General features: G+C 38.1%; 1 protein-coding gene across 3 annotated transcripts in view; it reads right to left on the bottom strand.

Moving 5' to 3' along the window:
- Nucleotides 1–1,290: 1,290 nt before the first annotated feature.
- RESF1 (retroelement silencing factor 1) overlaps nucleotides 1,291–12,603 on the bottom strand; it is a 51,913-nt gene continuing 40,600 nt past the window's right edge. For all 3 annotated transcript variants that reach the window (XM_030543537.1, XM_030543545.1, XM_030543533.1), the window contains 3 exons: nucleotides 4,145–9,922; nucleotides 3,294–3,368; nucleotides 1,291–2,695 (listed from right to left, as the gene is read on the bottom strand). In XM_030543537.1, the coding sequence (XP_030399397.1) occupies nucleotides 2,538–2,695; nucleotides 3,294–3,368; nucleotides 4,145–9,875 (5,964 nt within the window). In that variant the 5' untranslated portion in view covers nucleotides 9,876–9,922 and the 3' untranslated portion in view covers nucleotides 1,291–2,537. The remainder of the gene's footprint in view (nucleotides 2,696–3,293; nucleotides 3,369–4,144; nucleotides 9,923–12,603) is intronic.

Raw genomic sequence — 12,603 nt, 5'->3', positions numbered from 1 at the left:
TTTTTAAAACCTGATTGATTTTTTCCCCCTTGTTGAGGCTCAAAGAAATTGAGTCTGTACTCACCAGGGAATTGGTGGGAGACAGGGAGAGAGAAGGGAGGGGGGAGGAAGGTGGAATTCCTTTGTTTTAGATTCACGGAGCTTGAATCTGTATTACCTCTTGGGGAGGGGAAAAGAGGAGGGGGAAAGGTGCATTCCTCTCTGTTTTAAGTTCAAGGAGTTTGAATCACAGTGATCTTCCAGGGTAACGCAGGGAGGGAAAACCTGGGAGAGGCAAAGGTGGGGGAAAGGGTTTACTTTCCTTGTGTAAGATCCAGGGGGTCTGGGTCTTGGGGTCCTCTGAGAAGGTTTTGGGGGGACCAGAGTGTACCAGGCACTGCAAGTCCTGGTTGGTGGCAGCACTACAAGATCTAAGCTGGTACTTAAGCTTAGGGGGATTCATGCTGGTACCCCATTTTTTGGACGCTAAGGTTCAGAGTTGGGGTTATACCATGACAGGTACCATTAGCAATTTGGTAACTAATACATGCAAGACTAGAGAGGAACTTTTTCTTCACGGGAGTGGGGGTCAAAAAGGCGATGGTAAGCTTCAAGGTAAAAAAAAAGAAAAGAAAAGCAAACACACCAATAATTCCCAATAGTATTAAAAATTGTCCAGGGACAATACTTCCTGTAAGCCACCAGGGACTGTGCATCTTATTATGGAGAACTTAACATGTTATTAGGATAATATAACTTCTCCTGCCATTGACCCCTCAAACTCAAACACTTGCAAAGCCCCTTTTCTATTTTGAAAGAAGGGAACCACAGGTTTTAATATATTTTTAGCATATAGTCATGTGGAAATTGTAGTGGGATTGGTCTGTTGTATAACTCCTACGTTGTTCACATCCAAAGTCCAGCACAAGCATGGGTAGGTCTTCTGAGTGTTGGTGCCAATTCATTACCAACTCATCTATGGGCTTCTTCCCCAGTCAAAGAAAGAGGAAAAAAATGCCAAACAAGGAAGGTGATCCTGAATTTCTATGAGCACCAATCTATTGTTCAGATGCAGCAGCTCAGGACCAAATCCTCCCTCAGTTACACCTATGCAATCCTTAATGAAATCAGAATTACAAACTAACTAAGGACCTTTAAGATAGTCTTTTTCAGCAATTGTAAGAAAAACATTTTCACACAATTTTTGGTTTCCTTCAATATCCGTTCAGCTCATTAAAAAAAATATGCAACCAGCTAGAATTAACTGCAATCAGTAAATCAGAAAAATAACCTGGCGGAGAAATACCAAAATGTAATGCTCAAAATAAGTTTATTTACTATATGAAAATGGTTCAGTTAATTATCCACACTGGCTATATTTTCAGTATAAACTTGTAAAAAATTAAATGCCAAAAGTTCTGAAAAAATACAATTAAATTCAAAATTCTGAACATGGTGAGCAAAAGGAGCAAAACGACCAACAATAATGAATATAATCCATATCACAGTGTGTGTAGTTTTAAACATTAGCTAATGTAGCTTAGAAACATAGAAATCCACTTTATTCACTTTAACCAGTGACTGTAATAGCTTAGACAACATGAATTCAAACTTCCTAGAATTCAACTACTGCTCCTTTTCTTTCAAATATGAAGAAAGTAGGAGAAAATTACCCTAAATTCAGGATGAAAAGCATCAACTGGTCATCAACTTGCAGTATGTTAAGATAAGGAATTACTGATTAAGGGCTAATTTACACTACTGCGCTACATTCTGGTGAAAGTGTTCTCCCGTCAGCATAATTACTCCACCTCAGCAAGAGGTGGAAAATATGTTGTCAGGAGAACATCGCCCGCCGACACAGCGCTAGCCTGGTCAGGGTTTAGGTCGATGTAACTTGTGTCACTTATGGGGTGGCTTTTTCACATCCTTGAGTGATGTAATTTACATTGACTTAAGTTGTATTGTAGACAAGCCCTTATTTTTTAACAAGTTTTATAAAGTTCAGTTTAGTAAAACTGGGTAGCAGCATAAATACTTCATGGTATCCCTCGATCAGTAGGCTCAGGTTCAGTTGCTTTGTTGCACTGTCCTGTCTGCCACGTAAAAAAATATTAACTTCTCACTCCCCCCACCCCCACCCCCCAACCTCAAATAGGAAAGCCTTGTTAAAAACAGAACTAATTAGAAGATATTATGTAACGTTTAGGAATCTACCACTGATCCCTTTGCACTGGTCATATTTCCAGTGCCAGCAATGGAAAGTCTCTGAGGGGAGGAGATTTTCCAGAAACAGAAAGTAAAGCAGTTGATCTACTGATAAAACAATCTGGATGGTTTAAATGCTCTTGAAATTTTGCTAGCTTCAATTAAAGCCTGTAGTTTGAAAAAGAAAAAAATATCAAATACATTTGCTAAGGGTTAACATTTTTAACACTGACCTTTTCAGCGTTAAGATCTTATTTGCTTAAACAAAAAATGAATGTATACTGAAGATCAGCAACACACAAATTTAGTTCGCACAAATACATTTTTGCTGTTTTATGACTGAAGATGACCTATTTTGAACAGCTACTATCAAGGCTTCTGCTTCTTTTTGCCAGATACATTTTCCTGTAGGTCTGAAACATTGTTTTCGAGTCTTTGACTGGAACATGAAGAGCCTCATTTCCTTCCAGGATTTGTATTGCTGCATCAAGTGGAATATCATCATCAACTGAAAGACAGATATGAAGTCAGTTACACTCAACATCACTACTGAACATTCATCACTTACTTACAAAATTTCAGCAAGCTACGTTTTACCTTTTAAAATAAAGTGAAATACAAATGCAAATATTTAAGAGTTCAGAATGAGCATTTTACTTGTGTGGCATTTAAGACCACCCACTGTGAAAACAACTGTTACATAACCTGATATACTAAACAATCTAGCATTTAATTCCATTCCCTATAACCATTTTTAATACTGAATTGTAACAACTGCATGAAGAAATGTGGACAAAAAGGTTTGGGCCTTGTCTACACTATGGAATTACAGCAAAATATTTCCACCGATGCTACCGTTGGATCAGCTGCATCCAACTGGAGCTGAAGCATAGATGAAGCTTCACCTGAGGCATTACCGCATTGTTGGGGCAGTAATAATCTCCATAAAGCACCAGAGCCATGTCTGCACTCAAGCTCCCATTAGGGCAGTTGAACTAGCAGCAGCACCAGAGATAATATTTTGCTAAAAAGTACATTAACAATTTTTGAAGCCAAGGAAACAGTATTTGATATTTATTCCAACTTGAATAATCAAGTCATTTCACCTTGAGCTGTTCCTTCAGTTTTTCTTTGCTTCATTGGGATATAATTTAACCAATCTTCCTTTTTGCTTTTGACCCCTGAAAATTAAAAGATAAAAGAGACTCAATGGAGGGATAAATCTTACAATCACCCCTAATTCTTACCACTCATGTTATAAAGCACACAGCCAGGCATAACAGGAGAGCCAGTAAGTGTTAAGGCTCAAATTGTTCTATATAGCTATTCACTATTTATAGGAGTGGCCAAACCGTAGCTCAGGAGTTGCATGCAGCTCTTTTACAGTTAAAGTGCGGCTTGCAGAGCCCCCCAAATCCCCACTCCATTCTCCACCTACCGGGGGGGTGGGGGGGGAGGAGGGAGAGGGCAGAGCTCAGGGCTTGTGCCCTGCAGCAGGGTGATCGGGCTAAGGGCTTTTCCCTGGGGGTGGGAGAAATCGGGCTTTCAGCCCTGTCAGAGATGCCTGCCAGGGCTTCAGCAGGAATGGGGATGAAGCTCTGAGTCGCAGCTGGTGCACCTGGCTCTTGAACTTTTGAAGATTATCCTATGTGGCTCAGAGGGATAGTACATTCAGCCATCCCAATTTATAGTTTTGTATAATATGAAATCTAAAAGATTGGAATTTCTACTGTTTTATTTGTCACAAGAGAACAATAAATCATAAAATTATAATCAAGTCTCCCCCCCCCACTCAAAAAATATTGAGGGTATGTGGTTTAAGCCCAATACCGACAATAAACTGCTCTTGGCTTTGCATCACAGCATTCAACCTAATTTTTGCCTCATTTCGTACGCAAGACCACACATTATTTATATGGTTTCACAGATAAGGAGAAAACTTTAATTTATACTGCACCTGCCACAAGGGATGTGTCTCTTTCAGAGGAGCGTGCAATATCCAAACTCTCTCCATCAGTGGCTGTATTTCTGAACAGTATCTCTGGACACAATTTAAACTCAAGCATTTGTGGTCTGTGTAGTTTATCCTCTGAAGGTGAGCTATCAGTTTTCCAGTCCTGGCTGGGCTCTGGAACTTTATTAGATTTTATATGCCATACGGGTTTGGCAGGTGTTGTGTCTAGTTTTGTCAGACAAATGCTTTCTTGGGCAGTACGTATAAACGCAACTCTATTCAGATAGTTTTTTTGTTGTTCCCTTTTAAGAGAAATGTTCAGTCTACTAGTTTTTCGATTTTTTTCAGAATGTTTCTCTCTATTCTGAACATCCAGGTCTTTCTCTCTGCCAGAAAAGTAAGTTTTAGACTTTTTACAAGGGCGCCCTTTTTTTTTCTTTGGTTTGGGGATATAATTATGATTTGCTAAGAATAAGTTTTTATATTTCCAGACATTTTCTTCTTTTGATGTTGCAGATTTCTCAAAATATGCCACATCAGTACTTTGTTTATTAAATCCTGCATGTTTGAAAGTGTTCGTTTCATATTTGATTCTTTCACTTTCCAATTTTGTTTTTTTGGAGTCTCTCTCCCCAATCATGTTTTCTTTCCGCTTTTGTCTATATAAACGTTCCTGTGAAGACAGGACATTTATAGATTTATGCTGAGAATATTCATACTTTCTTGAGCTTGCATTTGGGGATTTTCTTGTGGCTCCATGATGATTATCTGACTTATGTGTTATTTCCGTTGGCAATTTTGTCTTCTCTTTAATTTGTCCATTCTTGCTAAATGTGTAATTATGTCTCTTAACTCTGTGTGCTTCACCTGTACTCTGTTCAAGTTTTTTATAATTATGTTCTTCATATATTTTATTTTGTTTGATCTCAATGGTTTCTGAAATTTTTGAATTGTGGACATGTGTCTTGGATTTCATGGCTAACCCTTCTGTTTGTGTTTGATCTTTTTCAAAAGATTTCATCTTACACACTTTTTCTTTTGTTGATATTACCAAGTGTTCTACATTTGTATGATGGACCTTTCCTGAAGCAAATTCCTCCCTTGTGCATTTCTGAGAATCTGTTTCACTAGTCCAAACTTCTTTCTCCGAAGAGGGAGTCAATATATGGAGTTGCAACTCTCCGCTCCACTGGCCATTTGTTCTTTTGAATTGATCAGTTGCTCTTTTCTCAGAAGATTGAAAAGGTCTGATTACTTCTTGGTGTGCTTTAGCTGATTTGTTTAGCTTAATATCTTTGTTTATTGTAGCATTTTGGGCATATTTTCTATCTTTCTCTAATGTGGGAAGATTTTTGCTTGTAACATGCAATTTGACAGGAAGCTGCAGGTTGTTTTCCACTGCACAGTTAGTCTTTGTTATGAGACCAGTTCTACTAGTTGTTTCCTGTCTCCCTTTAAAGACAGTGTTTTCAGATTCTGAACACTGATTGCCACCATCCTGTTTCTCCAAAGCAACATCCTCTTGAGATTTGCATGAGCACCCTGGCACTGCATAAACGGAAGCTAACCAACCCATTAAACAACAATATGTAATTTTTTTATCTTGTTTTGGGGCTGCGGTTTCCTGTGTGTTCTTTTCCCTCTCCATGCCTAGATTCTGATCAGGCTGGATATGGCTTTCTAAAGTCTCTCTCTCCGATGAATTGATTTCCAGTTGTTGATTTTCAGTGTTTTCCACCATGACTTTGTTACAGGATTGGTGACTATGTTCAGGGAACAGTTCTTTCATTTGTTCTGAATTTAGTATTGTGATTTTTATTTGGTTTATTGGATCCTTAGGATCACAGCTTTTGCTATAAACTTGAGTTCCTTTTTCAACTTGATTCTCTGTTGGCTCAATCACAGGATCTTCATTTTTAGTCAGCTCTTTCATCAGTACGTCTGCACCTTCAATCCCATAAGGAAACTCTTTTAAAAGTTCAGTCAGCTGATCATTTAGAAAGGTTACAGATACTGCTCTATTACCACTAATCCCATTGTCTACTGTATTTTCCCCTTCATTGAATAGATGTTCTTGTGTATTTTCTTCCTTTGCAGTAGAATAGACATCTGTTTCACCGATTACATTAAATGATAGGTCTTGTCTGTTTCTGATCAACTCCTGGTCAACATCAACAACATTTTCTCCATTCTTGGAAACTATATTTTGCACTATTTTTTGTCCCGAGCTACAAACAGTTTTAGAAGTGTCTTCATTTTTTTCTTCCTCCAAACTGCTTACATGTACATCATCAAAAATCTTTTTATTACACTCATTTGTATCACATGAAAACATCTCTAAACTTGGTACTCCTAATGGCTTTGTTGTGGAAACTGCTTTAGACACAGGTTTTTGCAATGGCAGAAAACTCTCACTCTCAAACATATTTGTTTTCATTTCAGATTCTCCTTTACAACTGTCCAATTGTTGTTCTTTATGCTTTGTACTAGAAATATTTTCTTCTAACAAGGCACCATTTTTCTCTAAATGCATCAAAGGGACAGAACCGAACATATTGGCTATTTGTGAATTATAAGATGCATCACTTTCAACAAGTGAACATACGCTGGAAATCTGTAACATGTCATCCTCTGATACAATTGCGGTAACGCCCCCTGGTTCTACAAAGTCCTCACAATCTTTATTCTTTGTTAGATCATCTTGAGACATTAGACTAGAACCATTTGTGCTTGTTTTGGGCAAAGAAGTTTTGTTTTGTAAACTGAGCTGCATGTTAGGTTTTTTTGCTTCTTGTGCAAACTGATCAGCTTTCCTTTTGTTTACATCATATGAGTAGTTTGAATTTACAGCATCTTTTACTATTTTGTTTCCATTAGCTGATTTGGTGTACTGCATATCTGAATCCACTTTCTGTATTGGAATACATTTATTGGATAGTAAGTAAGTAGTTTCCACTATCCCTTTATTGGTATTTGCCACTACTGAAACATCTTGTTTCTCTTCTTGTAGACTACATACACTACCTCCTTCAATCACTGGATAAATTATTTCAGCAGAAAATGTTGTATTTTTTTTTTGATGTTCACTTAAAGTTCTCTCTTTAGAAAGTATTAAAGGAGAAACTACAGCAACTTGGGGTTCAAAACCCTTGATCAAGTTGGAACTCAATGTATCATGTTTTTGCCCAACAGAAGGAGTTGTAGAAGACAGAGTTGTTTCATTTGTACTTATTGTAACTTTATTTAAGTCACCTTCAGCTACTGCAGTTTGGTTGTTCTCCAAGATACGACATGTACTCTGATCATGAAATCCTTCATAAGATGATGAAATCATATTTGATTCTATGTTTTTATTTGACTGACTATATTGAACATCCACAGATTCTGAAGGACACTTTCTCCACAAAGCAAGACATGCTTCTAGCTCTTCCATAGAAGTAGTACAGCTGTTCATTTTAGAAAATGAGTTTCCGGTAGCAACTGGTGGTGGTGTATTCTCAGCTACACCATTAGTTACACCTAGTTCAGCTGTTTCTGAAGCAAGAGGATTTATGTGAGAAGTACTGAGTATCTTCTTGTTGTTCAAACTTTTGGTGTTCTCCGTTGGCCGAGAACAAACGCCTTTAGTGTGCTGATCCAGTTCAGGACATGCAGATATTGAACACTGCACTGTCTCTGCAGCACTTTTTACTTCTCTTTTGCTGGCCAGTGAACTTCCTCCTGACAGTGTTATATTGGAAGCTGTTTTTTCAGTCTGAAGGAGGCTACACATTTTATTAGCAAGAGCACCAGACTTTTCTTCTTGCAAAATATTCATGCTACTTAGAACAGAGTGGAGAAGTGAGGCTTCCTCAGTGCCAACTGACATATTTTCTGGTAGGACTCTGTCAGAGCTACTAAGTTTGGTAAAACCCAAAGTGTTTTCAGTGCATTTCATGGTCTCTTGAGTAGGACCTGCAGCTGGTGCATTCTTTGGGCCTAATACTGAAGTTCTCTCAAGATTATTTAAATGAACTGGGAGTTTATCCTGACAGGCAATCAAAACAGAGCTTAAAGCAGAATTTCCTTGGTTAATCCAATGACTATTCTGAGTCTTATCTAATCCTTCACTGCCAGTGTTGGTAATGTTTTTGTCATTTCTTTTTTCAAGTGAAGACTGACGAAGTGGCAGTTGTTGACTCTTCATTCCCACTGTACCAGAGTGTGAAAATGTTCCAGTCTTATTGAGCACATGTCGTAAAAGGTTAAAGTTAGTGCTTTGATTTTGTGGAGGAAGGTCAGAGGTCATTTTATTATGTTCTGAAGATGCCAAGAGTTTTTGTTTTATTAAAAAAACCCTTTCAAGTATTGCATATTTTTTTTTAATTTCCAACAGTTTCTGAGCTTCCACAGCCAGACTCTCTTTTGTTACTTTCAATCTATCATCTGTTGATGAAATACTTTTAGAATTATCGGGCAAATCTGTTGAACCATTAATTGGGCTTTCTTGTACTGAAGCTATTTTATTCAGTGGCTCAGAAGGAACAGTTACAACTTCTTGCATGTTGTTAAAATATTTTTCTAAAATGTATGTTGAAGGCTTAGCTGCTGCATTAAAAGACTGATTTGCTGTCACATTTCCACTTAAATTATAAACATTTCCAGTTGCCTGACTAGTTTCTCCAGACTCTAGTTTCTGCCAGTGCTGTTGTACATCTTTAATGAAAGAAACATTACTGTGATCTGACATAGTTTTCTGCTGGTTCTGAATATGTTCATTAGATATAATTGGAACTACCTGTTGAAGACCTGTCAAAGATTGTGCTGCAGCTCTACAATCATAACTAGAAGGATAGCGTGGAGGATTTCCATTATGATCTTCAGAGCCAATTTGGACTGATGCATACTGTTGTGATTGTACACCTACTGCAGTGTTTGTACTTGATGAATGTGTATCCTGAAATGGAGTGCTAGGACAGTGTACTTGCTGCTGGAGATGTTGTGCAGGCAAAGCAAAAGCCAAAGAGTTCTGTTGAGAATTTACATACTCATTTGATGACTGATTAATGGGTACTGTAGCACATTGCTGAGAAGATGCAGGCCCATTCAGGTTATATTGTGGTACCCATTCTATTGGCAGCTCCCGTGAAGATGTATTGCATGCTTGGTTACCTTGATGAAACATCACAGTTCTTGTAAAAGTAGGTTGTGCTATCTGAGGCTGCATAGGATACGCATTTGTAGTCACATACTGACTCTGTGGCTTCTGAGGTATACTCTGTAAATTTTTTGCAGGGCTTGTTTGTGATGATGCAGTAGCTATTCTTGATTGGGAAAAAACATGCATGTTGGACACCGCGTTTGGCCAAAGATTTAGAGTAGTCTCTACTGGCACATGTGTAGCCTGTTTAGGGGCAAGCCGCCTGGTTTGTACATGTGAAGGTGGATGCCTCTCAAATGAATGTTGTGAGGTAACAAGAACTCTACCAGGTACCAAGTCTTTTGGAAATGCTTGCTGCAATGTTTTGTATCCCTCAGTATTCTGGAAAGGTAATGGATTTGTAACCATGTTCATGTTAGACTGCAGATATACCGTCTGGTTACTTCCAGGATAAGTACAAGCATTCTGAGTAGAGTATGTGCTTGTCTGAGGGAAAGCACATGCATTAGAAAGCGTGTGAGAAAAATGAATTCCTTGACTTTGCAAGTTCTTCTGATTATCAGCATTTTGAGGTGGTCTTACATTCCAGTTCATCTTGTCTTGGTGTTGCTTTTATTTCTGTTGAGTTTAAATTCAGAATTCTAAAAAGAAGCCAAAATATTAATTATATTTATGCCAATAAATGTTTTTATTCTAACTTTCAAATATCTACTACTAACAGAATTGTTTGAATGAAATGAAGTTGCTAGATAAAACTTCACTTACGAGCCATAATACTGACATCAAAAATCCCAAATGCTAAAAAGTACGTTAAAGATCTTTCCCAGAATATGATCAAGTTATGAAAAACACAGCCACAGCATATGAATTTGGATTTTTATATTTGTTTTCACTCATTTTTGCTTAAACAAAGAAATGTATGCAATAATAAGCTAAAATAAGCAACAAGTAAAAACAGTTGAACTCAAACATTTACAAAGCATAATATCAACTCAAGGACTAATAAAGCATAAGGCACATTTTATAAAAAAAGAAGCTTCACTTTGAAAAGTCTGTGATATACAGAGAAGCAGACTTCCAAATATTGGCTGGGGGAATTATTTGTAGTTAAAAGATTTCTCCTCAAATATTTGTGTCCTATTTTTCTCCAGTTCTATTGGAGATGTAATTTCACCCTCCTTGCAGTTAGGGCCAGCCACTAATTACTGAATGCAAAGTCGTAAAATTCAGTATAATCAGTTTGACATTCTAAACTATATAATATAAATACTCATCTTCCCTTCTTAATATTGTTTGTCAACGTTAAACTTATTCAGTAGCCAGAAGGGAGGGAGTCAAGCACATATATGACATCAAGAGAAAACAGGAACTTGTAAAATTTATATATGACAAAGGGCTCTGGTGTCCAACATTTCTGTTTAATATAGATATTCCAGGTACTCGGTATCACATCATAAAGTTTCCTAAAAATCAGAGAATAAAAACTTATCTTTTTGCTTTCAAGATCTGAATTAAATAACTACTGGACCGCTCAAGCATTTGTATACATTTCAAGAAAGATGACTAAATAATTTTAAAGACTAAAATAATTAATATAGCAAGTTGCAAGATAATTGATAGATGATATAAACTAATAAAAATTAAACATCTACAGTTGCTGTAATCAAAAATTCCTAGCAAACGCAATAAGAGCTAACTATAGTAATTGACACTAGTAAGAAGAAATTTATGGATTAAAAAGGTAGTCTGAATCTCTCAAATGACTATGGGACAGAATTAAGGCTGTTTGTAAACTGTGAGCCTCAGAACGTTCTTTAGAGGTGCCAATCAATCCGTCCTCTTCCATGCAAACCCAAGACAACTTATTTCCCTTTCTAAATTAGAATAGGACAGTCATTCAAGAGCCTATGTGGGGCTGGTGACTTTTTTGGCTGTTTCAGATCTGCCAATCCTAAAGTGACTCCCAGATGGTGAGGCTGTTTGTACCCCACAAGCCTATAAAGCTCCTTCATGCTCCAGATGAATTTAAGGGGGAAATTGCTCCAAATAAACTCCTAAAAAGCACTGCAGGGAGGGGGATTACAGATATCCTGAAAAGCCTCCATAAATCAGTAAGAGGAGTGAAACAGTTCCTGTGTCTTCTTTCTCCACTACTCCCTCCCATAGCTGCATGCTCATCCTGCCCACTCCACTCCACCTCCGCTCCCCTATCACTACTAAAACCTGCTAAAGTGGTCTGCTTGTTGGCTGTATAGAGCCATAAATAGGGAGGGAAGTCCAGTGACCTTGGAATAGGCAGAAGAGTTATAACTAGGTAAAATCCCCAGCTAGATGAATAAAAAAGTTTAATTGTTTACTTTAAGAGGCCTCTCACTAAGAGCTATAGAGCTGAACTTAAAAAAGATTAAAAGAATACAGTCTTCCAGCAGACATGACATCTTTTGATATCTTGTTTTAAGTCTATTGGAGCAGATAAGCCATTCTGATATTACTATTTAAAATCATAACAACTTACCAAATTAGTATTTAATTGACCAGTGTGTAGTCTGTGTACTCAGTGAAGTCATTGGTAAAGCCCCCATTGACTTCAGTGAATGAAGAATCAGGCAATCATCTCCACTGAATTAATCTAATAAATTAAGTTTTAGTTTTTTTTCCTTCCCCCACTACCCTTAAAAGTGACCAAACAAATGTAGAGCTATTTTGGCCTCTACAGAACCCCTCTAATTTTAAGCCCTTCTCATTTTTAATTTTAAGTCAAATAGGAACTCACACAGTCAAAGACAATAACCTACCAATTTTGAAAGTTAATTTCTCAGTTCATCAGGGAAAAGAAGTGCGTCAAAACAACTGCTACTGGCACACCCTCCTCTGGCAGGATGCAGGATGGCAAGTGCTCCTGTCACAGTTGCCCCTTGGCCAGCCATAAAAGGAACACAGCCCCAACAATTCAGCCCCATTCAGCCTCTCTTGTTCAGGAAGGTCAATAAGCTAGCCCCTCCACTGGTCTCCTAGCCAGTTCTTCCCTTTTCCTGGGAAGGACCTGCATACCTTTCCATTCTCTGGAGATTTTGTCCCAGGCAGCTCTCACCTGCCAGCCTATGTTCTAAGTGTATATATGTCTAATCAGGAACTAGAAACCAGCAGCTAGCCTGTGCCAGCTGACTTGGGCTCACAGGACTCAGGTTGTTTCACTGTTGTTGTCAACTTCCAGGCTTGAACTCCAGCCTGACCCCTGGGACCCTGTGGAGTGGGAGAGTCCCAGGGTTCGAACCCCAGTCTGGGTCCAGAAGTCTACACAGCAATGCATACTGAGCCCATG

Source organism: Gopherus evgoodei, chromosome 1, assembly GCF_007399415.2.
Source record: "Gopherus evgoodei ecotype Sinaloan lineage chromosome 1, rGopEvg1_v1.p, whole genome shotgun sequence".
In the NCBI taxonomy this organism is placed as follows: Eukaryota; Metazoa; Chordata; order Testudines; family Testudinidae; genus Gopherus; species Gopherus evgoodei.
Note: the sequence above shows the minus strand (reverse complement) of the source record. Positions and strands in the feature narration are given on the sequence as shown.